Genomic DNA, 22,488 nt, shown 5'->3' on the forward strand with positions numbered 1-22,488 from the left:
TGAAAACCATGTAAAAATGTCAAAACTGACTTTCGAGCCTACTTTATGGGCTCGTTTTTAATAGGTTAGGTTTTGATATCAAGAAGTTATTGGGTTAGAACGTACACCTAAACAACTTCAAACTTATATAGGAAATGTATAGGTTTGTTGAAAAAAAGTGTTTATAAATAGTCGCCAAAATTGCAATTTATGAAATCAATGGAATGAAATTTAGATCCAATTTCATCAAAATTCATTCAATTCTCGAACCAAATACTCCCTAATAATTCGACAAATACCCTTAGGAACCAACCTTAGCCCATTTGTTAGATAATTCATAATTAACAAATATGAATTTTGAGCCCAACATATATACCTACAACTCATAGTTCCAACGCAAGGCCTATTAAGTTAATGAAGCGTATCATATATAACTATAGAAAGTGATATTCGAACGACATGTTCTGATAAATCTACCATACACATGTTTTAGTAACTTGTACAATATATTTAGAAAATAATTATGTATAGTAGATTTATTAAAATCTGTGATATGAATATCATCTCCCTATAACTATGAGTATGGTTTGTACTTTTTGTTTCTATATTTATTTGTGAAAAATAAAAAGGATGATTTTGGATGGGGGAATGCTTCAAAATATATATAAAACCCAAATTAAGACCCGAACCAAAAAATTTAATATTTTTCCCTTTAAAAACAGTAACACTTTTTTTTTTGTATTTTATTTTTTAAAGAATCTATATATTATAACTAAAAGAGGAGGTGGAGTATATTTGACACCCCTTAAAGCTATTTTTAGGCCTAAAACTCTCTCCAAATTACTTTATAGCTCTTTCCTTTCTTTTAGATTTTTTTTACTTTTTTTTATTTAATTTATTAAATAGATTATTATATTTAAAACTCTATCATAAATCTTTCTTTATTAAAACAATTTTTTTTAGTTTTAAAGATGTATAATATCAATGAAAGTCTCCTAATAATTTATTATACATACAATTTAAATTTTTATTAATTATTCTCATTCATATTATTCCTCTCATTCATGTTTTTAATAAATAAGATCAGTAAATTTTCTCAACAAGGTATTTTATTCGTGTTTGTTGATTGTTTGATATTGAGTTGTTATGTTATTGTTATTTTTCATTTCTTTTAATTTAGTTTGTTGTCAATTATAGTTTGATTATGACTTTTTTTTACTTAAAAAGAGTTTATTATTTTAAATTTGTTTTGTTATTTTTCACATGTTTTGTTATTTGTTAGTTTGATATTTACCTTCGATATATATATTTTGAGACTATTTTTCCATCGGACGGGTCTGAATACTAATATCCTTACATACTAGTTTTTTTAAATATAAATTAGTGCACAATTTAATATGTAATTTCCTGAATATCCAAAGAGTCTTACATCTAACTACTCATGGATAGTTAGGCTGCTTGCAAAACAAATCTGGATTAACAAAATTTAAATAAAAATATTTGGAAAACATAAATAAATAAAGTCAAAAGTACAAAATTAGCAATTTACCATTTACCAAGGATCAAGGGCAGAAAGAAACCCCATTGGGCTTGTCTTGACAATAAAAAACCCCATTGGGCTTGTCTTGCGCAGAAAGAAATCACTAACCATAAACGACGCCGTTTCACCATTTCCACTTCTCTAACAACACCAAAAAATAAAAGTATAAAACTAGCTAGAAAATTCATAAAAAATTATTCCAAAATTCATCTGATTATATTGGCGGTAATCTTCTAAGTTTGTATGAGTAGCCACCTCTAACTCATTCTAATGACCCGATTTAACTTCCTTAACCACCGCCCTAAATCAATTCTGCAACATTTTCTGGTATTTAATTTTGATCAATTAACTTAGAATTTTATTTTTTATTAATTTTAGTTTATTATGTGTAATTTTGAGTTTTTTATTTTTTCTTTTTTGTTACAGAATCATCAGCATTTGATACCGGCCAAATCAATATGCAGTCGACTTGCTTCAAGAGCTTATCATCCCATTGTGAATACTCGTCTAGGTATATATGTATATACACACTCACACACACACACACATATATCTATATATATATTTATGGAAATTGAAACCCTAATTAGTTGTTATTACTTGTTAAATGGTGAAGTGGAGTCGGTTTTAATAATGTGGCAACTTATATAGCTGGTGCATTAGTAAAACTTGCATTTAAACTCTTACGAGTCACGAGAGTCAATTTACACCAAAAACAATTCGACTCATCAGGTGACTCTTTTTTCTCATGACTCTTACGAGTCAAGGTGTGAACTTGGACCGAGTCGATACGAGTTGCAAAGTTATGAGTGTTTTAATCATATATTATATTTATGGTTACATTATTTGTATATTTATATATGTACTTTTGATCCTTTTAGTACTAATTTGGAGATAAACTATGACTCAAAATATCAAATATGTAATATTTTGGTAAATGTAAACTTATCTTTTCTTTCTAAAGACGTCACACACACACATATATATATATATAATTATAGAGTATTATGTAGTATATAAGAATGTCCTGACTCTTACGAGTTACGAGTCAAGTCACGTTTCGAGTCATGAGTTAAAAAATTATGTTTTCGAGTCGAGTCAAAAGTTACGAGTCGATAACTATGGTCAAATCTTCAATTATTAGTGTTCAAGGCATCCAGTTTTTTATAAATTATAACTAGTAAATAAGTGACTTGGTGTCGATTTTGATAATGTGGTAACTTGCTTTTGTTGAATGTTTAGGTTTTTTGTTTTTTTTTTTATTTTGCCTTTTGATATATCTGATCTCTTATTACAGTAAGTGGGGGACGTAGAGCTTTGCTTGGTGACGTTATAACTTATGTAGCTCTTACATTAATAAAAATACGAGAGGTCAAGGATACATACAGTACTACTGAATTGAAAATTTGGTTCACACTGTAGCAGAATGTGATGAATTATATGCATTGACAAACACGTAGGGATTTTCTATGATAGTAAAATAAAAATTAGGTTATAAATATGAATATTGCTTTTATATATGGCTAAAAGGGAGGGTTGTGACATTCATGATGTATATCATTTTGTAATTCTATTTGAGTGATCTAGAAATGGATTAGGATACCTGTGAAGAATGATATGATTCTGAATAGATGTGTTATATTTGTCAGGTTTGTACGACATTGTATCTGCTGGAAGGAGTACGGATTTTTCAAATATGAGGATGCTATTATTTAGGCGTTGTATCCATGCTACAGGTTTCATTTTAAGATGTATTCTCACTCTTTTCCAGTACTTGATAAGTACATTTCTGTGAATTTATAGTTAGTTTGTTTAAAACCTATAAATTTGTGAACTTTTCAGGATATCGTAATGCTGGCAAAAGAGATCACTACCAACTTCTAGGTGTTTCTCAGAATGCAAGTAAAGATGAGATCAAGAAGGCTTTTCATGTCGTAAGTACACCCTTGTTTGTTGAGCAGTTTTTCTTGTACCTTTTCTGAATGTTCAGTTATTTGTTTTAATTTGAAGATGCACATGATTCCTACTTCTCAGAAATATTGCCTATGATCCAATGAAAGCATACTTGTACATGATATGTCCATCTGTGAGGGAGAGAGCAACGACAAAACAAGAGGATGTCTATGGTAGGAGATAAACTCTGGGTTACTAGGAAAATATACATATTGTCTTTGAAATGTATAATATTTGAAGGGAAAAAGCATTAGTAGTCTGTATGTGTTTAGTCCGAGTAAAAAGTATCGTGAATCTCTATAGGAATCCATAGGTGACTTTAGACTTAGTTTAGGGGCTGAAGTAGAGGCCTAGAGGGATAAGTGCCCATACTTACTGGCATTGCACATACAGTTATGGTGAATGCTTGCTGAACGAATTCCTTAAACTATATTGTTACATAGTGAGGTGACGATTGGACTCCTTATTTGATTTTCTATTCTACAAATTCTTTGTACCTCATCATTACCATAGATATCAAAGTTGTAGGATTCACATTATATATCTTACTTGTAAATGACTTATAACCTTGTTTTTAGAAAAAAAGATTTGCATCCAGAGATTTCTTTTGGAACAAATGTAGAATTTTGTGTATGAAGTACTGTATAAACTTTGAAGTTTGTTTGACAAGTCTTGCCTTCTGTGAATTCATTTCTGTGTAACTTGTATAGTAGTATGATACGACAGTTTAAGCTTAGATCTATGTTATACAAGTCTGTTCATTCTTTTTGCTATAAACTTATATTATCTGTACTTTTTTTTCTTCTTTCCTTTGGACACAGTCGATTACCAGTAGCTGGTAAACATCCGAGAGATGAATGATTTCTTAGTTTATTTTATTACTCACTAAATAACACTTTTTTAAGTTGTAAAGGCCCTCAACCATTACTATATTAACGTTGGTTTATTACTCGCTAAACATGACTTCCATGATAGGTGACAGATTGACCGAAGTCAAAAAAATTGCTTGACGTGGAAGCGTATTCTAAATCTGAATTGATCCATGTTAATAGATTAAATAGGTGGGCTGCAGGGTATTCTGTTAGGTAATGAGAATGTGGAGGTCACCATGATTCTAATAACTTTAGTACTTTACACAGATAAAAGATTTTGGATGAAGTTATATGGTAATCGGGTAGTTGTGATTGCATGCGTCAGTGACATATATTTGTAACCAATCATCTTATATGGAAAAGCAATGTTATCTAATATCTTGAAATCAAAGCTAGTTTTTAAGAATCGAATATATTTTAACTGGAACCTATATATATATTGGTGGTGGTGGTTGATTTTTCTGGTGAAATTTAGGTGGTGTCAGTGATTGTTGATTTTTCCAGTGATATTTCAGGTGGAGGTGGAGGTTATACACATAATATATCCACATCATCTGTACACAAAATTTCCTCATGTTATTTTGAATGGTAAAAAAATGTTTTTAACCGGCTATAGCAGGTAACAGGTCACGTATTACGGCACCATGTATAATATTGACAAATTCGTGAGGAATATACATCAATATTCGAGTTTATTCAGCAACTATGTATAAAAAATATAAATGGGTTGGTGAATTAGTGATTAATCCCATTTTTTGCAAAAGAAATCTATTCTGAAGCACTTTGGTAAGCGGTATAGCTCTTTCTTTGACTTATCTGTTACATAGATTAGCACTATAAAATTAAAATGAGTGGAAGTGATTCACTGGATGAGAACTGAACTACATCCTCGGTGATTGTAGCATATCTACCTCCATCTCCATTCCATCCAAACACAGAATGGGGAGAAAGAAGAGATGCAACTAGAATGTTGATGGCCTAGTAGCATCAAAAGTTATATTTTTGGCATACTAGTCCTTAATGGGCTAACAGGTTGCCTTTTGTTGGGTTCACTACACATGGGTTTATTCAGTTTCTTTTCACAGCACTTAAGTGTTGGCTAGTTGAATGCTGTTCAAGTTTATTGCTCTCGCAGCTAAAGCTAATAGAATTGGGAAGGTTGAACTGGATCCCTGTGTACAGGTCAATTAGTATCATCGCTTTATTAGGTGTAGCGTTGTTAATGTCTTAAGAGTGTATCTACGATGAGCAAAGTTTGTTACTTTTATGCTGATTTCCCTAGTTAGGTGAGTCAATTTTTGCATTTTTTTCATTATCTAGTATTTAAGTTCCTCCAAAGTTTCTCATTCTCAGTGAGAAAACCTATTACACATTACTGCAAACTGATAGATCACTAACTGTATTGTGGAAAGGTGTAATTGACTAATTGTACATATATATGATGCGACCTCTATTTTACCGGATATTCAGTGAATACTTATTTATTAGATAGTTATACCTCTATTATTATTTAGTTTCCTTTATCAAAAATGGCGTGCTAACCAAGGTGTAGTTTATATAGAACATTAGGGTTGTTATTTATATTATGAGGTATTGATTTTGCATATCAATTTGTTGGATGAGGGTGGGTTTGCTTTATCTCATTGATATAAACCATTATCTTGTTTATTTTGTTACGAGTATTTTCGTTCTATTATTGATTAAGCTCATATCAGTATATGATCCTCTACTCAAGGCAATAACTTGGAGTGTAATATGTTTACATTAGAGTTAATTATTATTTGCACATCATTTATTCCTCTATCATTATGATCTATTGTGGATAATTATTATCAACTTGCTAGTTGTTACTTAATGACTACAATTTACGAACTTTGGCATCTAAAATCCAATCCTGTTTCACTATTTATCCTGCAGCTGGCAAAGAAGTATCACCCGGATGCAAATCAAAATAATCCGTCAGCGAAGAGAAAATTTCAAGAGATAAGAGAGGCTTATGAGGTGTAGTTATTGTTGGACATACATTTCTTGTCTTAGGAGGCTTATACACAATTTGGTTTGTGAGTATATTTTTGTTTGATTTTTTCTATTCATTCAACTACTGTGGATGGTTAATTATAGGTTTTGCAAGATTCTGAAAGGAGAGCTGAATATGATGCGGTAAATCTTTTCTGCTTTATCTATGATCGGATATGCTTTAGTTACAAACAAGCCCAACTAAGCAGTTTTAAACTTAAGCATCATACCCCTATAGGTTTTAAGTTCTCTGCAATGACAGATGAAGCAGCGATCTAGGCATACAGAAAACGCACATTCTTCTTCCGGTGGTGCAGGTGGATTCAAACACGCTAATGAAAGCGCCGAATTTTCTGATTCTTTCCAAAGAATATTTTCCGAGGTCCTTTCATTTATATTCTCCATGAGTAAATGTGCTAATGTGTCCACATATCTGTTCATACGTTAATCATACTATAAACTTCAAATATTTTCCAGATTTTCGATGAGGAAGACAATGTTACGAAGGATGTTCAGGTTAAGCACATGCCAATAGGCCATTATGGAATTTTTTTAAAGCTTGTGCAACATGTTTGACACTCTAAATATTTTAGGTTGAGGTGTCGATTTCCTTTTTGGAGGCTGCCCGAGGCTGCACAAAACATTTATCATTTGATGCTAACATCCTTTGTGATTCTTGCCGTGAGTAGTTTATGTTTCGCGAGTTTACAAGTCCAACTGTCCTTTTTGATTATTTCGTAGTTCTAGTCTTCTCTTTCAGAAGTTTTTTGTTATCTGCCTCTATTTATAAGATATGTCCCCAGGAAAAATAAGTAGTAGATATATTGCAGATGATGCTGTTTTGGATTGCATTTGATTACCCGATTATCACATTTTCAAGTTACACATAATCAGTTTTAATTATTAGAATGGAGATAACCTGATTATTTATTCTGCGTATTCTGAAGTGAAATATATCTGTGTAGTTCTGACATTTCTTGATCTTTTTGTGGTTCTCATTAGAACCTTACCTACATATATACCTACACTCACACATTGTATATATGTATGTTGATGTGTATACTAATTGATATATATGACCTAGAAAATTTGTATATTGTGTTTGATGGTAATCATTTTTGTTACTTCCTTGTTTGACCTTTTGTTGTGGTGCAGATGGATATGGTTACCCTGGGAATTCCAAGGCAAAACGATGTCCAACTTGTCAGGGAACTGGAAAAGTAAGTGATTTTTCAGTCTAAAGCTGATAATATGTAGGGGATCACATAAACACATACATATATTTCGATACTCTATATGCGTGTGTGTGTATATGTAGGTATATGTGTACGTATATATGTACGTATAGGATAGAGATCAAATGAGAAGGTACCTTAAGGAGAGAAGGGTGAGAAGGTTCGTTTTTGATTTTTTTTTAACTTGTTTTTTGAACTTTTTTTTCATTTTTTTCATTCTCTTTTTAACTTATTCCATATAAGAATTTTAAAAATTTTTAAAAATCTTTTTTTTTTTCAAAGGGCGTAGCCCGAAAGCTATAGGCGAAGCCTCTCGGCTTATGACGGAGCCATAATAGCTAAGGGTGAAGCCCGTTAAGTAGCTCACTCCATCACCGATCACCCCCTATGACCTATCACCCTCTATGACCTATCACTCCCACTAGCTACCCCTTATTAATATCCTTAAGGGCGAAGCCCGTACCGTAACCTTACATGTAACTCACTAACTCGGGTTAGAAATTTTTATTTTTATTTATTTTTTTAAATTTTTGTATGGATTGAGTTAGTTAAAAAAAGAATAATAAAAGTGAAAGAAAGGAAAAAAAATCAAAAAGATAAGCTAAAAAAAATAAAAACGAACCTTCTCTTCCTTCTCTCCTTAAGAACCTTCTCTCTAGATCTCTACCCTGTACGTATATATGCCTTCGAAAATGAACACAGTCTGTTACCAAGTATATATTATTATTTTAAGTTGTTACCCTGTTCTCTTTAGGTTTTTATTCATCCATTCATGGCGAGGTGCGGCAGTTGTAAAGGGGCAGGCTTTTTAGTTAAGGTTTGACTTCTAAGAGTAATGGAATGTTAGATGAGCTCATGAATCAACAGAAATTAGAGCAGTTGTATTAAATTATTTGGTGCAGGAGTACTGCAGGTCATGTGGAGGATCTGGGGTTACGGAGGTAGTTAAAGAGGTTAAAGTTCCCATACCAGCAGGTGGGTGTTTTGATTAAATCATCTATGATCTATCTATATTACTTGTAAATAGTCTTTAAACCTGTATAGACACACAAACGGTGTAAGGTAACAATTTATAAATATTAGAATGACTAAGGTAATAACTTACATTCTTATTCGTTACATTTACTACTGTTGGACTTATTATGTTAGTGTTATATATTTTTGTAGTTGTATTGTAAGAATAGTACGTAGTAATATTTGTTCTGGATAGTTACACAGTTTTCCTGATATTTGTATAGAAGAATACAATTTAATTTAATCATGAATCTATTATTTTGATTAGTCAATTTCTGAATCTAAAACTAATTGTGTCAAGTGTAAAAAATACAAAAAATGTTCGGAGGAAGAAATGGGTGACGATATTTATTGAAAGAAAAAAGGGATATCATAATTTATTAGAAATGTTAGGTTGTTATTATAATAATCAGAGGAATTTTTTGGTTAAGGATTAAGATTTTCTAGTTAGGGTAAAGAGGAAGACACTTCCACTGTATAAATGATTGCCTCAACGCAACTCAGAGGAGAAGTCATTTCCATGATGATTTTAGCCCTTTCCCGAGGCCATAAGAAATTGGTTTTTTGTAGTTCATTCAAAGAAAAATGGGTTATTATTAATTTTTAGGGAACAAGGGTATTATTAATTTTGGAGAGATTATTTAGTTAGGTAAAAGATTATTTTGTTAAATTAGTTTAAAAAGTAAGGGTTTAGTTGATTAAGTTGGTTGAAAAATAAATATTAAAATGATTTTTTAAGAGAGGCTTCTATCGGTCAATAGGAGTCTATCTCTCAAGTTCTATAATATATATATATACACATATAGACACAAATATTGAGATAGTTGTTCTATGTTCTCAGAATGCTGAATATACAACTTCTGTATTTTCCAAATATTAGGTGTAGACTCTGGTGATGTCATAACTGTTCCAGGAGCTGGCAAAGTTGGACGACGGGGTCAAACTGGCACCTTAATTATAAAACTGAAGGTAAATATTATTGCTTCTATCTTGTTGCTCATGTATTCTTATTTTATTATCTGTTCACTGTTTTTGTAATTTAGGTTGCAAAAGATCCTGTTTTTCAGAGAGATGGTGCAGATCTGTATGTAGATTTAAATGTTGGCTTCACTCAGGTGAGACCTAAATGAATACGAAAGTTCGTCTGTACTATGTACCCTTCCTTACCTTTTGGTTTTATTTGTAAATTTGGCCCACTTTAAAATTTGTTTTGTCTTATTCATAATATAGAATTAAATGATTTAAAGACCCAATGACCATATTTTGGCACTTGAAATTTGTTTTGGCTCATTCATTATATAGAATTAAGGCCCACTCTGAGCCAAATGGCTCTGCCACTGTAGGGTCGGGAAATGTAGATGCCAAATGGATAGGATAGGTTAAACAAATCCCAGAATTGGTTAAAGCTTTTTTTCGTGGACTTTTTAATGACTGATGCTATGCTGGAATTGCAAATTTGCCACTGGATTAAACCACAACTTGTGCCTATTATTCTAAAACTCCCTGCTTTGCGCTGGTTGTTTGTCTGCATTGTTTTAATTATATTAACAATTTAACATCTGCTAGCCTTATTAAGAATTTCAACCTAGTTGTAGCCTGATTAAATTTAGAAAACTAATCTGTAATTACTATCTGTCCACCTTATAACTCAACCACCTAGCTATGCATAAAGATTTGAGTGTCATCTATGCTACTTAAAGATTTCAGTTTTAATCCATTCACTTAAATGGTTTGGTCTTGGTTGATTAGATTGCAAATGGGTCAAACAAAAGCTTAGTTAGAAAACTTAATGGGCATCAGTTAAAGTACATAACCGTCTAAACTGCATAATTCAAGCATTTTAGATTATCATTGCGATCATATTTAACGCATCAGTTGTTTTAAGTGGACTAAAGTATACCGTAGCCAACTCGATTTGTTCCTGACTTTAAGGTACCCATCTCAAGCAGAATCTATTTTGACCTTTCTCAACCTGCCTGTCCTGCCGATTTTGCCACCTATACAGACATACTCTTGAATCGGAAATATAGTTTATACAGCCACTCTTGAAAGCTATATAGTAACATGAAGTAATTCCATGACTTGTAAATCAATACTCATAGTTTTAGGTACGTTTCTGACTGATAACTTTTATTATTTTTCAGGCATTAATTGGTGGTAAGGTTGAAGTCCCGACAATAAATGGCAAGACGGAAATTAAAGTGAGTTTGTCTCTCTTTACTAGTCACTTGATCGTCATATGCATCTCTGCTATATCTATGGGCATCTTTTTATTAGAATTTTATACATAATCTGTATTGGTTGCGATGTCTTCTAAGTAACTCTTCTAAACTCGTTAATGTTCTATATTTCTTGATTTATAAACAGTATGACCTATAGGATGTTGTAAAAAATGATTTAAACTACATATATGATTAAGGTTATGTTCGGATGTTAGTTTAACAAATATATCAAAATATTTGAACCTAATATATAGTCATCTACATCAAAAAGTTCTGGGGTTTGTTTATTTGGAAATATGTTTCTAATTTTAACTTTTGTGGTATTATCTTTATTCAGATAGAGTTATATTTTACTTCACTAATCTTGTTATTCTTGGAATTGTTTGCTAAATCTATTTGTTGTAATATATCTGTTAAATATACCTTGCGGTTCTGGCCATCTATCCTGCTAATCCTGTATTGATTACTTGCACTTCTATCATTCATGTGAGAAGCTTTAGATTTTATCCTTGGCTGGAAGTTATTTACGGTTTGGATATATTTGCAGATACCCAAAGGGGTTCAACCTGGACAGCAAACAATACTAAGAGGGAAAGGTAGTATTTTCTTGCACAGTTGTCTGTTATATTTATATTTCTCTTGATAAGCACCTAAGCACCTATATTGATGTGATAGGCTTGCCAAGGAAAGGTCTTTTTGTGGACCATGGAGATCAGTATGTACGGTTCCGCATTAATTTCCCCACGTAAGCATCTATCTATGTCAATCTGTATCGGTATACACATAATTTGATTTGACTGCATCTTTCCCTTTTCGTTTGTTTTTATCTTTTGATCGGTAAAATAAAAATAGAAAATAACCAAAGTGTATTTAATCTAGTTACCCATATATAATTTTAAGTTAATAATATACTTGATAGTAATACCACAGTTGTTATCTCGTGACTCATTTTGTGAAAATTATGAATCATTACTCGTATCATGAGAGGATTATAATTAAAAGTTATATAGAAAAATATGTAATGTATGTTTAAAAAGTTTTTAGGTACTAAAATGAAAATATATGATGTATGTGTCATAATGGTATAGCAAAAACATGCATCTATAATCATAAAAAAATTCTATGATGTATGTGTCATAATCATATAGCAAAAATAGTTCATAAATACTTTAAAATTAATTTTAACACTTTATAACCAATTTATAGATAAAAGCCTAGGGACTAAAATGAAAATTAAATTTATTTTACATTTATAAATTGAGATAATAGATAATTTACATGTTTACTTGAAAGTTTATAAGCTTAATTTTAATCTAGTATATATATAAAATGAAGATAATAGATGACTTAAAAGTTTATAAATAACTTAATTTTAGTTTATATATGTATAAATAAAGATAATAGATAACTTAAAAGTTGTGTGGTATATGGATTTATATTACAGAGTAGTGAATGACCGTCAACGTGCTATACTAGAAGAATTTGCGAAGGAGGAAATTAAACAAGCACAAAACATGTCAGCTGATGGAAACTGGTGAGTTCTTATTAAAGGTTTGGTTTTACTTAATTTGTCTATTTAAGTGCATATGCTTTTAATTAGGCAAATTGCTTGTCACGCATTCTTAATCTACATGTTTACTTCATAATACAAGGCAATATTTTTCTAAAATATTCGGAAAAAAACCAATAGTTTTCTAATAGAGAAGTTGTAAAAAATGTTCAGGCCTTCACATTCAGGTATAGCCACATAGGTACTTTTCTTCTAGTATTCGAGATTGATTATTTGTCCATTAGTAATTCAAAATATTGTTGGGATTGATTGTTGTCATCAAAGTCATTTACTTTAACCTTATGGGGCTGTTTATATATATATATATATATATGTCTAATTTAATGATTTGTCCAGTCAAACTTTACATTTGTTTTCAGATGGTCTTTTCATTTTTCTCCGAGTTCGTCTTATGATGATTGAAGGTCATTGCTTTTCAAGGATATCATTCGAAAATTGCATTCACTCCCTTGCTTTTTAAATCGTCACTTAAAAGTTTTCTTGTAACACCCCGAGCTAGGACTCGAAATGTTACAGAAATTATATAGCACACAGTGGAATTATCATAGAACATAAACTACATGAAAATAAAGGATTCGGTGAATCCAAACCAACATTTAAGGTGCAAGATACAAAGTAAACAAGAAGTCATGAATGAGAAATAAAACAGGTCATTACAACTAATTCCATAAGTACTAAACATAAACCCTAAATGGACAACGGATCACGGATCCATGGGAGTCCCAATCCAAGCTCTAGCAGAAACGACAAGTAGCCAATCAATACTCCAACTTCACATGAATACCTGAAAAGTGCACTAAACAAAGTCAACACTAGGTTGGTGAGTTCGTAGTGATGGGTCACATGGAGCCATCGTCAATAATCACAATACATATAAGGAATATCAAGCATACAAGTAGTCTTCACGTACCACACTAACAATCCATCAAGAATTCACGATATAAACAAGCGTGTAATGGTAAGCACATATAATGCCAATGCCAAATAGGAATCGTATGCATGTCAATGTCATAATGTGTATGATATGCATGCCAATGTCGTGATGCGTATGATATGTATGGCCATCTATGCAACGATACTCACATGTCATCATGACCAATGTGGCATCTCAAAAATGCTTCGGCGTATATACGTCTATATACCCGATCAACACCGGTGCATACGTCTATACCCCCGGATAAACATTTGTCTCAACAGACAATCATATCATTCAAATGCATGCTTAAGTACCCCTGGGAGCGAACGGCCCCGCACACGATTCCCCGCACACGATTCCCCGCAGGGGTGCGAACGTTCTCGCTCACGTTTCCCATACAAGTGGGGCTACGTACATCTCAACAAATAACCAACAAATGCATGTTACCTTACTCACAAATCCAACAAACTAGCCAATATCCATATCAAAGCTTAAGTGTCTTGCCTCTATCACAATCCCATCAATAACCATCCATCAATCCAACCATCTATCCAACCTATACGTACATACACTTAAGAGGGCTTGCTTTCAAAGGGTCCTTGATGTTTGTATACAGGGTCACCCGTAGCCTTCCCACCACATCTTAAACCTTTTGAAAGCAAAGTCGACTTCCATGTATGTACATCTATCCTAAATAACCACAATATTCCAAACACATGCATAATCCATCAAACAACTCATCAAACAATCCATCAATTCATCAACAATTCAATCAACATTCGATCACACAATATTTAATCATAACGAGTGTAAATAAATCAAATAATACCATCAACCATCAATAAATCAATCAAACAATTAAACGCGTAAGGGTGCACTTTCCAGTCCGAATCTCAAGTGAGTAGGGAACTACGGAACTCACCTTGGCTTCCAAGCTACGATAACGAATTAATAAAGAGCTTGGCTTCCAAGCTACGATAACGAATTAATAAAGAGTTACAAACACTCAACAACCGCTACGAGTCTGAAACATAGCAATAAATATCATATTATCATCAAAGTCAACTTCTATAATCTTAAACAAGTTGGTTTAGTAAGATTAGGGCCGAGTCACAACTCTTAGACGTCTAACCGCTTTCCCGCGTAAGAACAAGACACATTCAACTCGACATTTTTAGAAATGGAGGAAGATTCATGAAAAACGAATGTTACTACAAGAAAGTAGACTCTCATACGATTCCAATGATAGTTGATATGACTCGATTGGACTTACGGATCAAAAGTTACCATCGTTTAATGAAAACAAGTTTACTAAGTTTAGGGTGCCAAGTGCAGCGCACCAGGAAGGTGGTGTGGCGCACCAGAGCTTCAGAAAAGTCAATTCAGGCCTTGGTGCGGCGCACCAAAGGGGGGGTGCGCCAGGTGCGGCGCACCAAAGGGGGGTGCGGTGCACCTGAGCCCAGATCAGGTCTAGATCATCCAAACACGACCCAAACACCATCCAAACACCATTTTTGACTTCTAAATCGATCTAGGAAGGTTCAAGACATGTTTTGAAGCACAAATCAACATCATATGACATAAACAAACATAACCCACCGCTTAGTTTCGATTCCTAACATCAAATCCTTGCCCAAATCCATTTTGACCCACTTCAAACCCTAATTCGACTTTTTGCTCGATTTGTGACCCAAAATGACTTGGATACAACTAGAAACATGTTTATAAGTATGAAATGATGATTATGGGATGAATTTAACTTACCAAAACCTTCACCTCGTGTTCAAACCCGAATTTGACCCGAATGGGAGAGTCCTTGGACTTCAAAACTCGAATTTTTGATATGATGAAGATGAGATGATGATGAAACTTAATCTTGCATTAATCTAGCTTGAGGTACACTAATTGATGAAGAGAATTTAGAGAGAGAGTGGGATTGTGTGTGTGTGTGTTCTTGAGAGAAAGATAGAGAGAGAAAGGAGATGAAGAAATGAGGGGTGGTGGAGGTTGGAGGTGAGGATAAAGGGGGTGGGGTTGGGTCATGGGTCATGGGTTGACCCGCTTCACACAGTACTAGCTCAAATAAATCGTTGCCCTTTTGTCGTCTAAAATCATACCGTCCAACGAGTGGTCAAGTGACCCATTAAGCGTTTTTCCCATCATTTAATCTCAAAGGAGCTAAATCATTCTTTATTTGAATTTACCAAGCATTTTACATAAAAGTCGAAGTGTCAAAATTCGCGAATGTTACATTTCTACTTGGCATATCCCTAGCTAAAACATTGTGCTTTAAATATGTTTTGTTTTTGTGACTTCTTTCGTCTCATAAAAATTGCAGCATTTCCTGTTTGGATGTTTAGTCTTATAAAGTACATATCCCATAATGATTATCAAGAGTCCACGTTTTCACCATAGTTAAAAGTTTCTTTTAGATATCTGACAGATTGTTAACATTTTCGTTGAACTATTACATAATGTCTGCATGGGACCAATTGACTAAGGGAGTGTATTTATCAATATGCTGTTTTAGTATGAATTCGTCATCTATAGCCAAAATAGTGAATGTGATGAACATTCTCATAAATGGTAAACAGGCTTTACGAGCAGCTATCTACTGGTTGAACTTACAGGTGGCATTGTATGACCGAATATGCTAGATCCCACAAGTTCGTGCTTTTGATGCTGGTTATATTGTTCCTGTACAAATTTTGAGCTAGATCCTTTTCGGGCAAATATATGGAACCTTCAACTGAGAGCGCCATGACACAAATTGCTGCCTAGATCATTGCATCATGACGTGTACATATATCAAACCCTTGAAGAAAGCATGGAGTTGCATTAATGTTCATACTGAAGTTGCCATTAAACTGTGAGTTGCCTATTCCATAATTTCATCATATTGAAGGATCATGCATTATTGGTGCTGGTTTGCTGGATCACAGCTCGAATATAGTTCTAAGTAACAATGCTATAGAGGCTTGTACCCCGTGCAATGGAAGTTGTACGTTTATAAGACCTTAGCCCAGCAAAAGATACTTCGATATTAGAAAGTTGGGTGTCGGGTTATCCTAATCATGATATATTCACTTTTGATTAAGATGGTTTATGTTCCAGGAACATTTTTGAGACGCTCCTCTTTCGATTATATATCAATTTTATCGAAGAGACTATTTTATGATGACTTCACTTTGAGCAGTGAAAGTTTTATATTATGAGTGATGCATTCATAATAATTTTAGAGTCAAACTCTACGATTTAGCTTTTTGATTACGTTTTACTTTCTTATGACCAAACCAAAAGAACCAAAGTGAATGTTCATATGATTATATTTGCAAATATTTTAATAATTTTTTAGATAGTATTACTATTCATATTTAATTAACAAACCAAACCCAAAGAACCACAGTGATTGTGCATATGATTATAATTGAAAACATTTTAATAATTTTTTTGTTGTCTTACTTTCTTGTTCATATGATTATATTTGCCAATAACTAAATAATTTTTTGGTTGTATTACTATTCATATTTGATCTAAGTTAATGTTCATATGATTATAATTGCAAGCATTTATATATTATTTTTTTGTTGTATTATCCTATGATTTATATTAATAGTCTTTTGGTTCTATTACTTTTTATATCAATTGCTAAATGAAAGTAAAATATTTATATTCCACGAGTATATGATTATATTTTCATAAATACGGTAATTTGTTTGACTAAAAAAAACCCTAGTGAATGTTCATATGATTATATTAGCAAACTAGTTTAAACTTCGTGTGTTACACGTTTATATTTTAATTTAAAATTTTTCTTTATAAACTTTGTAATAAAAACCTTTGTAGAAATTGAGATGCATGATTATATATTATAAAATACAATTGATATAGATTCTAAGTCAAAAACCTAGTTAAGTTCATCATGAATATGTCCACATTGATAGAGGTTTTCCCATTGCAATGTCAACCGAGTTAGATAATAAGTTAGTCATTTGATTATAAATATTGAGGTATGTAGATTATTTTTCTTCCAAAGGTGATGATTCTGTAATGATATATTACAAATTACCTTAGTGATACGCGGTACCGCATAATCGTTGTCTCCAGCACAAAAACTTTGTTATAAATATTAATGTCTTATGTGGTGATATTCTATAGATACGTGTAAGTTAATTCATGGTTTAAGGTAAATTGAAGAGAATTAACCTCTTGATCCCTGGTACCGCATTAGTACCAACATGCACAAGCCATACAACACATGTTTCAAATTAAACACCTATACCTAACATTTGACAATGACGACTCAAACTTTTTAGTGGCCATAAATGAAACTAATTTTGGATGCCTAGTTTCTTTAACATACAAAATATAGTTAACAAAGAAAGCAAGAAAAAAAAAAGCGTACTTGCTATTGCGAAAGACCATATCTGCTATTGTTGGTCTGTTGGGTTTTACTTCAGTTTTATTCAATAGAAATTGTTACCTGCTACTTGAAGGACCACACCTCAACACATAATTTTTTAGCATAAGAAATTAAAGAACATTAAACAATATCAAAACAGGAGTGAGTAAACATACCAAATTTTATAACGACTCTTCAAGCATAAAAGTGTTGGGAATTGTTGGAGACGTTTCGGTTTTACTATTATCAAAAGAGTTGAGTATTGCCGTTATATTGATATAAAATATTGCAGCTTTTCAATTTGCAAGGAAAGATGTGAAGGAGGCTGTTGTTGTTCGCTGTTGTGTCTATCCCACTGTACCCTATTTTGGATGTGTTACTTTTTACTTTATTTTTTATATATAAAAGTGCAAAATCTACAAAAATTGCAGACTTTATAAAATAAGAGGCCCAAAGCTGCTGCTTGACCTTATATAACCATTCAGTTTGAGCAACTCTTTATATATTTCTCAATCTCTGCCACTTAAAAGACATAACTTTGTGGGACGTAGGCTTTGTAGATGGTAGAAAATTGCAACCATTACATATTCTTGATGAAAAGATCTATTTTCCAATTTTGCGATAAACATCATAGGGATATATGTTAGGTCTTACAAAGAAATTATAAAAGAAATAATAAAAGAAATACTTGTGCTATTAAAAAGGTACATACTCTTTAGAGGTTACCTTCTATTTCAAAACTACCCACTATTTTAGCAGCACATTAACTATGGTCCATGACTCAATAACTGACTAGACATCTTAACTTACTCTTACATTGACATTATGCTTTTTTGACAGACTGAACTAAGGGCATCTTCAATAGTGGGTTAAAGAAAAGCTTTTTCTAAAAAAAAAAGTCTTTATAAAGGTTGATATCATTGGGTACAAAGGCTTCTTTGATGAATAGGTTGACAATCCTCAACCTTTTGATCAAAAACTTTTTTTCTTGTTTAGTGGTAAAAAAAGCTTTAGAAAAAGTTTTTCCATTGCAAAAATGACTTTTTAATAGGTTGAAGATGGTGGATAATTAGATGGCAAAATAAAAAAAAACTTTTAAAAGTTTTTTACCATTGTAGATGCTCTAAGGCCAACCCAAACATAACTAAAAACTCGACACATATCAAGATGAACTATCCCTTTTAGTGTCATAGTATTGCATTTATGGATTCTATATCGAGTGTAATCATTATCTTCGTATACTAGTTACTAGATTCTATCATGGTATATGTAACAAATAGATCATAGAAGATATTGATACATATATGATTTGTTTTAAGATAAATATAGATAAACTAACTTTGCACAAGAAACATGTCAGCAAACTAATCATGATCGTTTGTACCCAAAACAACTAATATACGAAACTCGAAATAAAAATTTACATGTAAAATATCTGGTTATATACGGAGCAACAAATGATAAAGACAATCTCACAAAATATAGGGGAGGGCTAGAAAGTATAAATAAATTATATAAATTATATGTAAATTAGACATAGTAGTGGAGAAGATGAGAATAATACCTGATAAGAATACTATTGGCAATATTGTTATGCCAGGACGTGGAGTCATGGATATATAATATAAGAGAAAATTTCATTACATCATCCTGGGGTATGTCGTTTTATCAAGTTTCACCCTCGTACTTTTTTTATTATTATTAGATCACCCTGTGGTGACTTTTTGTATCATTAAAAACCCCTCATTCTAACGTCTGTTAATGTGTTTCCGTTAACCTTCTCATGTGCATTGCACATGAGGGTATTTTCGTCTTTTTACTATCTTCTTCCCCAAAACCCTTTTCCCCTTTCATTTTCCAGATCCAATTCCACAGTTCTATCGATCTATACATATAATCCAAATCAAATCCAAAAACAATACTAACTACAGTAAAACCTCTATAAATTAATAATGTCGGAACCGAGGTTTTTTATAAATTTTCGAGATATTATTATATCGATAAATTAATCAATTATTAATTTAAAAATATTCATATGTGACCTTTAAGATGTACTACTGTAAAAGGTTTTGTCGTAAGATTTTGAAAGGTTATGAGATGGACATTTTTCTCCAGAAAAGATTAATGTTTTAGATGCTATCAATTTGGATGTCTCAGTTTGGAGAAATGTGAAACAAGAGTCCATCGCAAATTGTTCTCGACACTGTAAAATTCGTTCGACAAATATAACCGAATCAAGTGATTTAAAAACGATGTAAATTCTGTAGAAGATATTGGTGAGCTTGATAACTTGATTATAGGTATGCATTATCACCACACAATGGATGTGAATAAGTTGTTGGATTATCCTGGTGAATATAATGAATGTTACGAGGTTCAAAGAATTGAAGAAATTGTGGTGGATTCGTTCTAAACCCGGTTGATGACGAAGTTGAGGATGATTCAATAGCTTTGGAACCGATCACTCAAAAAGAAGCATTACAAGTGGCAACAACACTTTACAACTTTTTTGTTGCAATACGAGAAGACAATGACTCAACTCATAAATGCGATAGAGAAAATTTAAAGATGAACTCAATTTATATTCCAAGTTCCAAAAAAACAAGTTATTATAGATTATTTTTTACTAGACAATATTAGAATATTAAAAAATTTAAGGAATTATTAATTTATAGTTTTATTGGGACTAATATATTTACATTGGGGTTTTAAAAAAATTATTATCTTATTATTTTATTGATTAGGGTCCAATTTTATACTAGTCCCAAATTGGAACCAGACAAATTATTAATTTTATCAAAATTATTAATTTATTTAGTATTAAATTATAAAAGTTCTACTGTATTACTTTCATAAAATTCCAAATCAAAGCCAACTAACACTATTCCATTTCATACATATACAATCATACATACATACAAACTTAATTACATTACAAATTAGTATGATAATATCACTTAAAATACAAAAAAAAAAAAAAAAATCTGAAATTCAAACAAAATCCACTAAAGTTCTTAAAATAAAACCTTTAAACAAAACCCAGATCTATATATATAGACTATGTTTGAGAAACAAATAGATGTCAAGGTCTGGGGATACCTCTAGCCAAAATACATTTGTCATCGGAGCTCAATTTCCAACCATCGTCCTTATCCCGCCGTCATGAACGTCATCATCCCAAATGTATTTCTTTTCTGCCACCATCTTCTCTATCCCACCGCCTTTATCCCGTCTATGCCATCATTCCGACAACACCATAATCAAACCCGCAACCATCATTCCCACACCACCACCACCGGTTTATCTAAATCAATTCAACTCAAATAACTTTGATTACCCTTTTTAACAAGATTAATAACTTACATGGTTTTTTTCAAGATTTAGGAAACTTTAAAATAGGAAAGCTTCCTAACCGGAAGAAGGGGGTGGCGTGAGAGAGTAGCTGATGAGAATTTAGTTTTTTCAGTAAGTTTATGTATCACTATGATGATATGTATCAATGAGAGGGGTAGGTATATAGCTATGATGATGGGGTTATAAAAATGAAAGATATATATGTATCACTCTCATATATAGAAAGATAGATCTGATTTTGATGGGGAACATATACAGATATGATGATCGGTTCTTTTGTGTAAAATTTCTGCCGAGGACTTTTGATTTAGTTGTTTGGAATCTTGATTTTGATGGGGAATTTTGATTTTTGATTTAGTTGTTAGGAGTTGGAGTCTTTCTCAATCACCTCATTTTTTGACGGAAAAAAAGGAAACAAAAAACCGTACAACTTTCCACTCTTCCCCTCTCTTTTCATTTCCTTTCCATCATTTAAAAAAAACTTAACAATGTTTTTTTAATATTTTTCCCTCACTAACCATTTCCTTTCTCTCTAAAAAAACTAAAGAATATAGCGTAAAAGTTTATTTGGTCTTCCTTACTATTTTATACACTACTTATTTTAAGGTCATTAGGCATTGCCTTTTTACTTAAAACATCTACAATAAAGCTTTTTATTATTTAAATAAGTTTTTTTATAAGGTTTTTTTTTTTTTAGAGTGAAGAATAGGTTGACAATCTTTAAGTTATAAATACATATATATATATATATATATAACAACCTCTCTTCTTAATTTTATTATTAATTAAAGAATATTTAAAAGAATTTTTTTATAGCTTTTATTATTGGAACAATAACTTGATCAATTTTTTTTTTTATAAAAAACTTTTGGATAAAACTTAACCATTGGAGATGCCCTTAGTTTATAGCTCCAAAGCTTATCTATATATTATATTAATAAACAAACTACTCTCTCTTATTTCAACTCTTTACCTTTAAAATACTCAAAATACCCTTAATTTTCAACACATTTCTAACTCACACACTAAATCTACCCAATATATATCTAAATATTTTACACCCATATTAATCCAAACTATTTATCTTCTTCATTAATTAATTTTAATATTTTCATCTAAGATCTCTATAATATTCTTAATAAAGTTATTTACAAAAGATACATCTCTTAACCATAATATAACTACACTACCATTTACATCAATTATTTTTAGATTAATAACCATATCGTTACGATCACTCCACTAACACCACCTGTTGCCGCCACCGCTGCCGCATTGTGCGGGTACCTATCTTGTTATTATATATAATATTTAATAAAAAGCCTAACCATTGAAGATGCTTTTAATATAAAGATTTATGGTTCAAAAAAAAGTTATTGATTTATTTAATTGCTTTTACTACTTTTTATACTATT

General features: G+C 31.8%; 1 protein-coding gene across 2 annotated transcripts; it reads left to right on the top strand.

Annotated features, from left to right (window-relative positions):
- The first annotated feature begins 1,678 nt into the window (after positions 1-1,678).
- On the top strand, positions 1,679-16,503 carry LOC122588725 (chaperone protein dnaJ 1, mitochondrial). 2 transcript variants are annotated; one of them, XM_043760899.1, is made up of 19 exons: positions 1,679-1,846; positions 1,946-2,030; positions 3,169-3,255; positions 3,362-3,453; positions 6,262-6,345; positions 6,466-6,504; positions 6,623-6,742; positions 6,838-6,876; positions 6,954-7,041; positions 7,516-7,580; positions 8,350-8,412; positions 8,498-8,570; positions 9,490-9,578; positions 9,653-9,724; positions 10,754-10,810; positions 11,379-11,427; positions 11,507-11,576; positions 12,276-12,365; positions 15,912-16,032. In XM_043760899.1, exons 1-19 carry the CDS (start codon positions 1,790-1,792, stop codon positions 15,937-15,939), a joined length of 1,347 nt encoding a protein of 448 aa, XP_043616834.1. In that variant the 5' UTR covers positions 1,679-1,789; the 3' UTR covers positions 15,940-16,032. The 2 variants fall into 2 exon arrangements, with proteins under 2 accessions (XP_043616834.1, XP_043616832.1); XM_043760897.1 differs by having other exon boundaries at positions 1,685-1,846; positions 15,948-16,503.
- Positions 16,504-22,488: the final 5,985 nt, after the last annotated feature.

The sequence above is a fragment of the Erigeron canadensis genome, chromosome 2 (genome assembly GCF_010389155.1).
Source record: "Erigeron canadensis isolate Cc75 chromosome 2, C_canadensis_v1, whole genome shotgun sequence".
NCBI lineage: Eukaryota > Viridiplantae > Streptophyta > Magnoliopsida > Asterales > Asteraceae > Erigeron > Erigeron canadensis.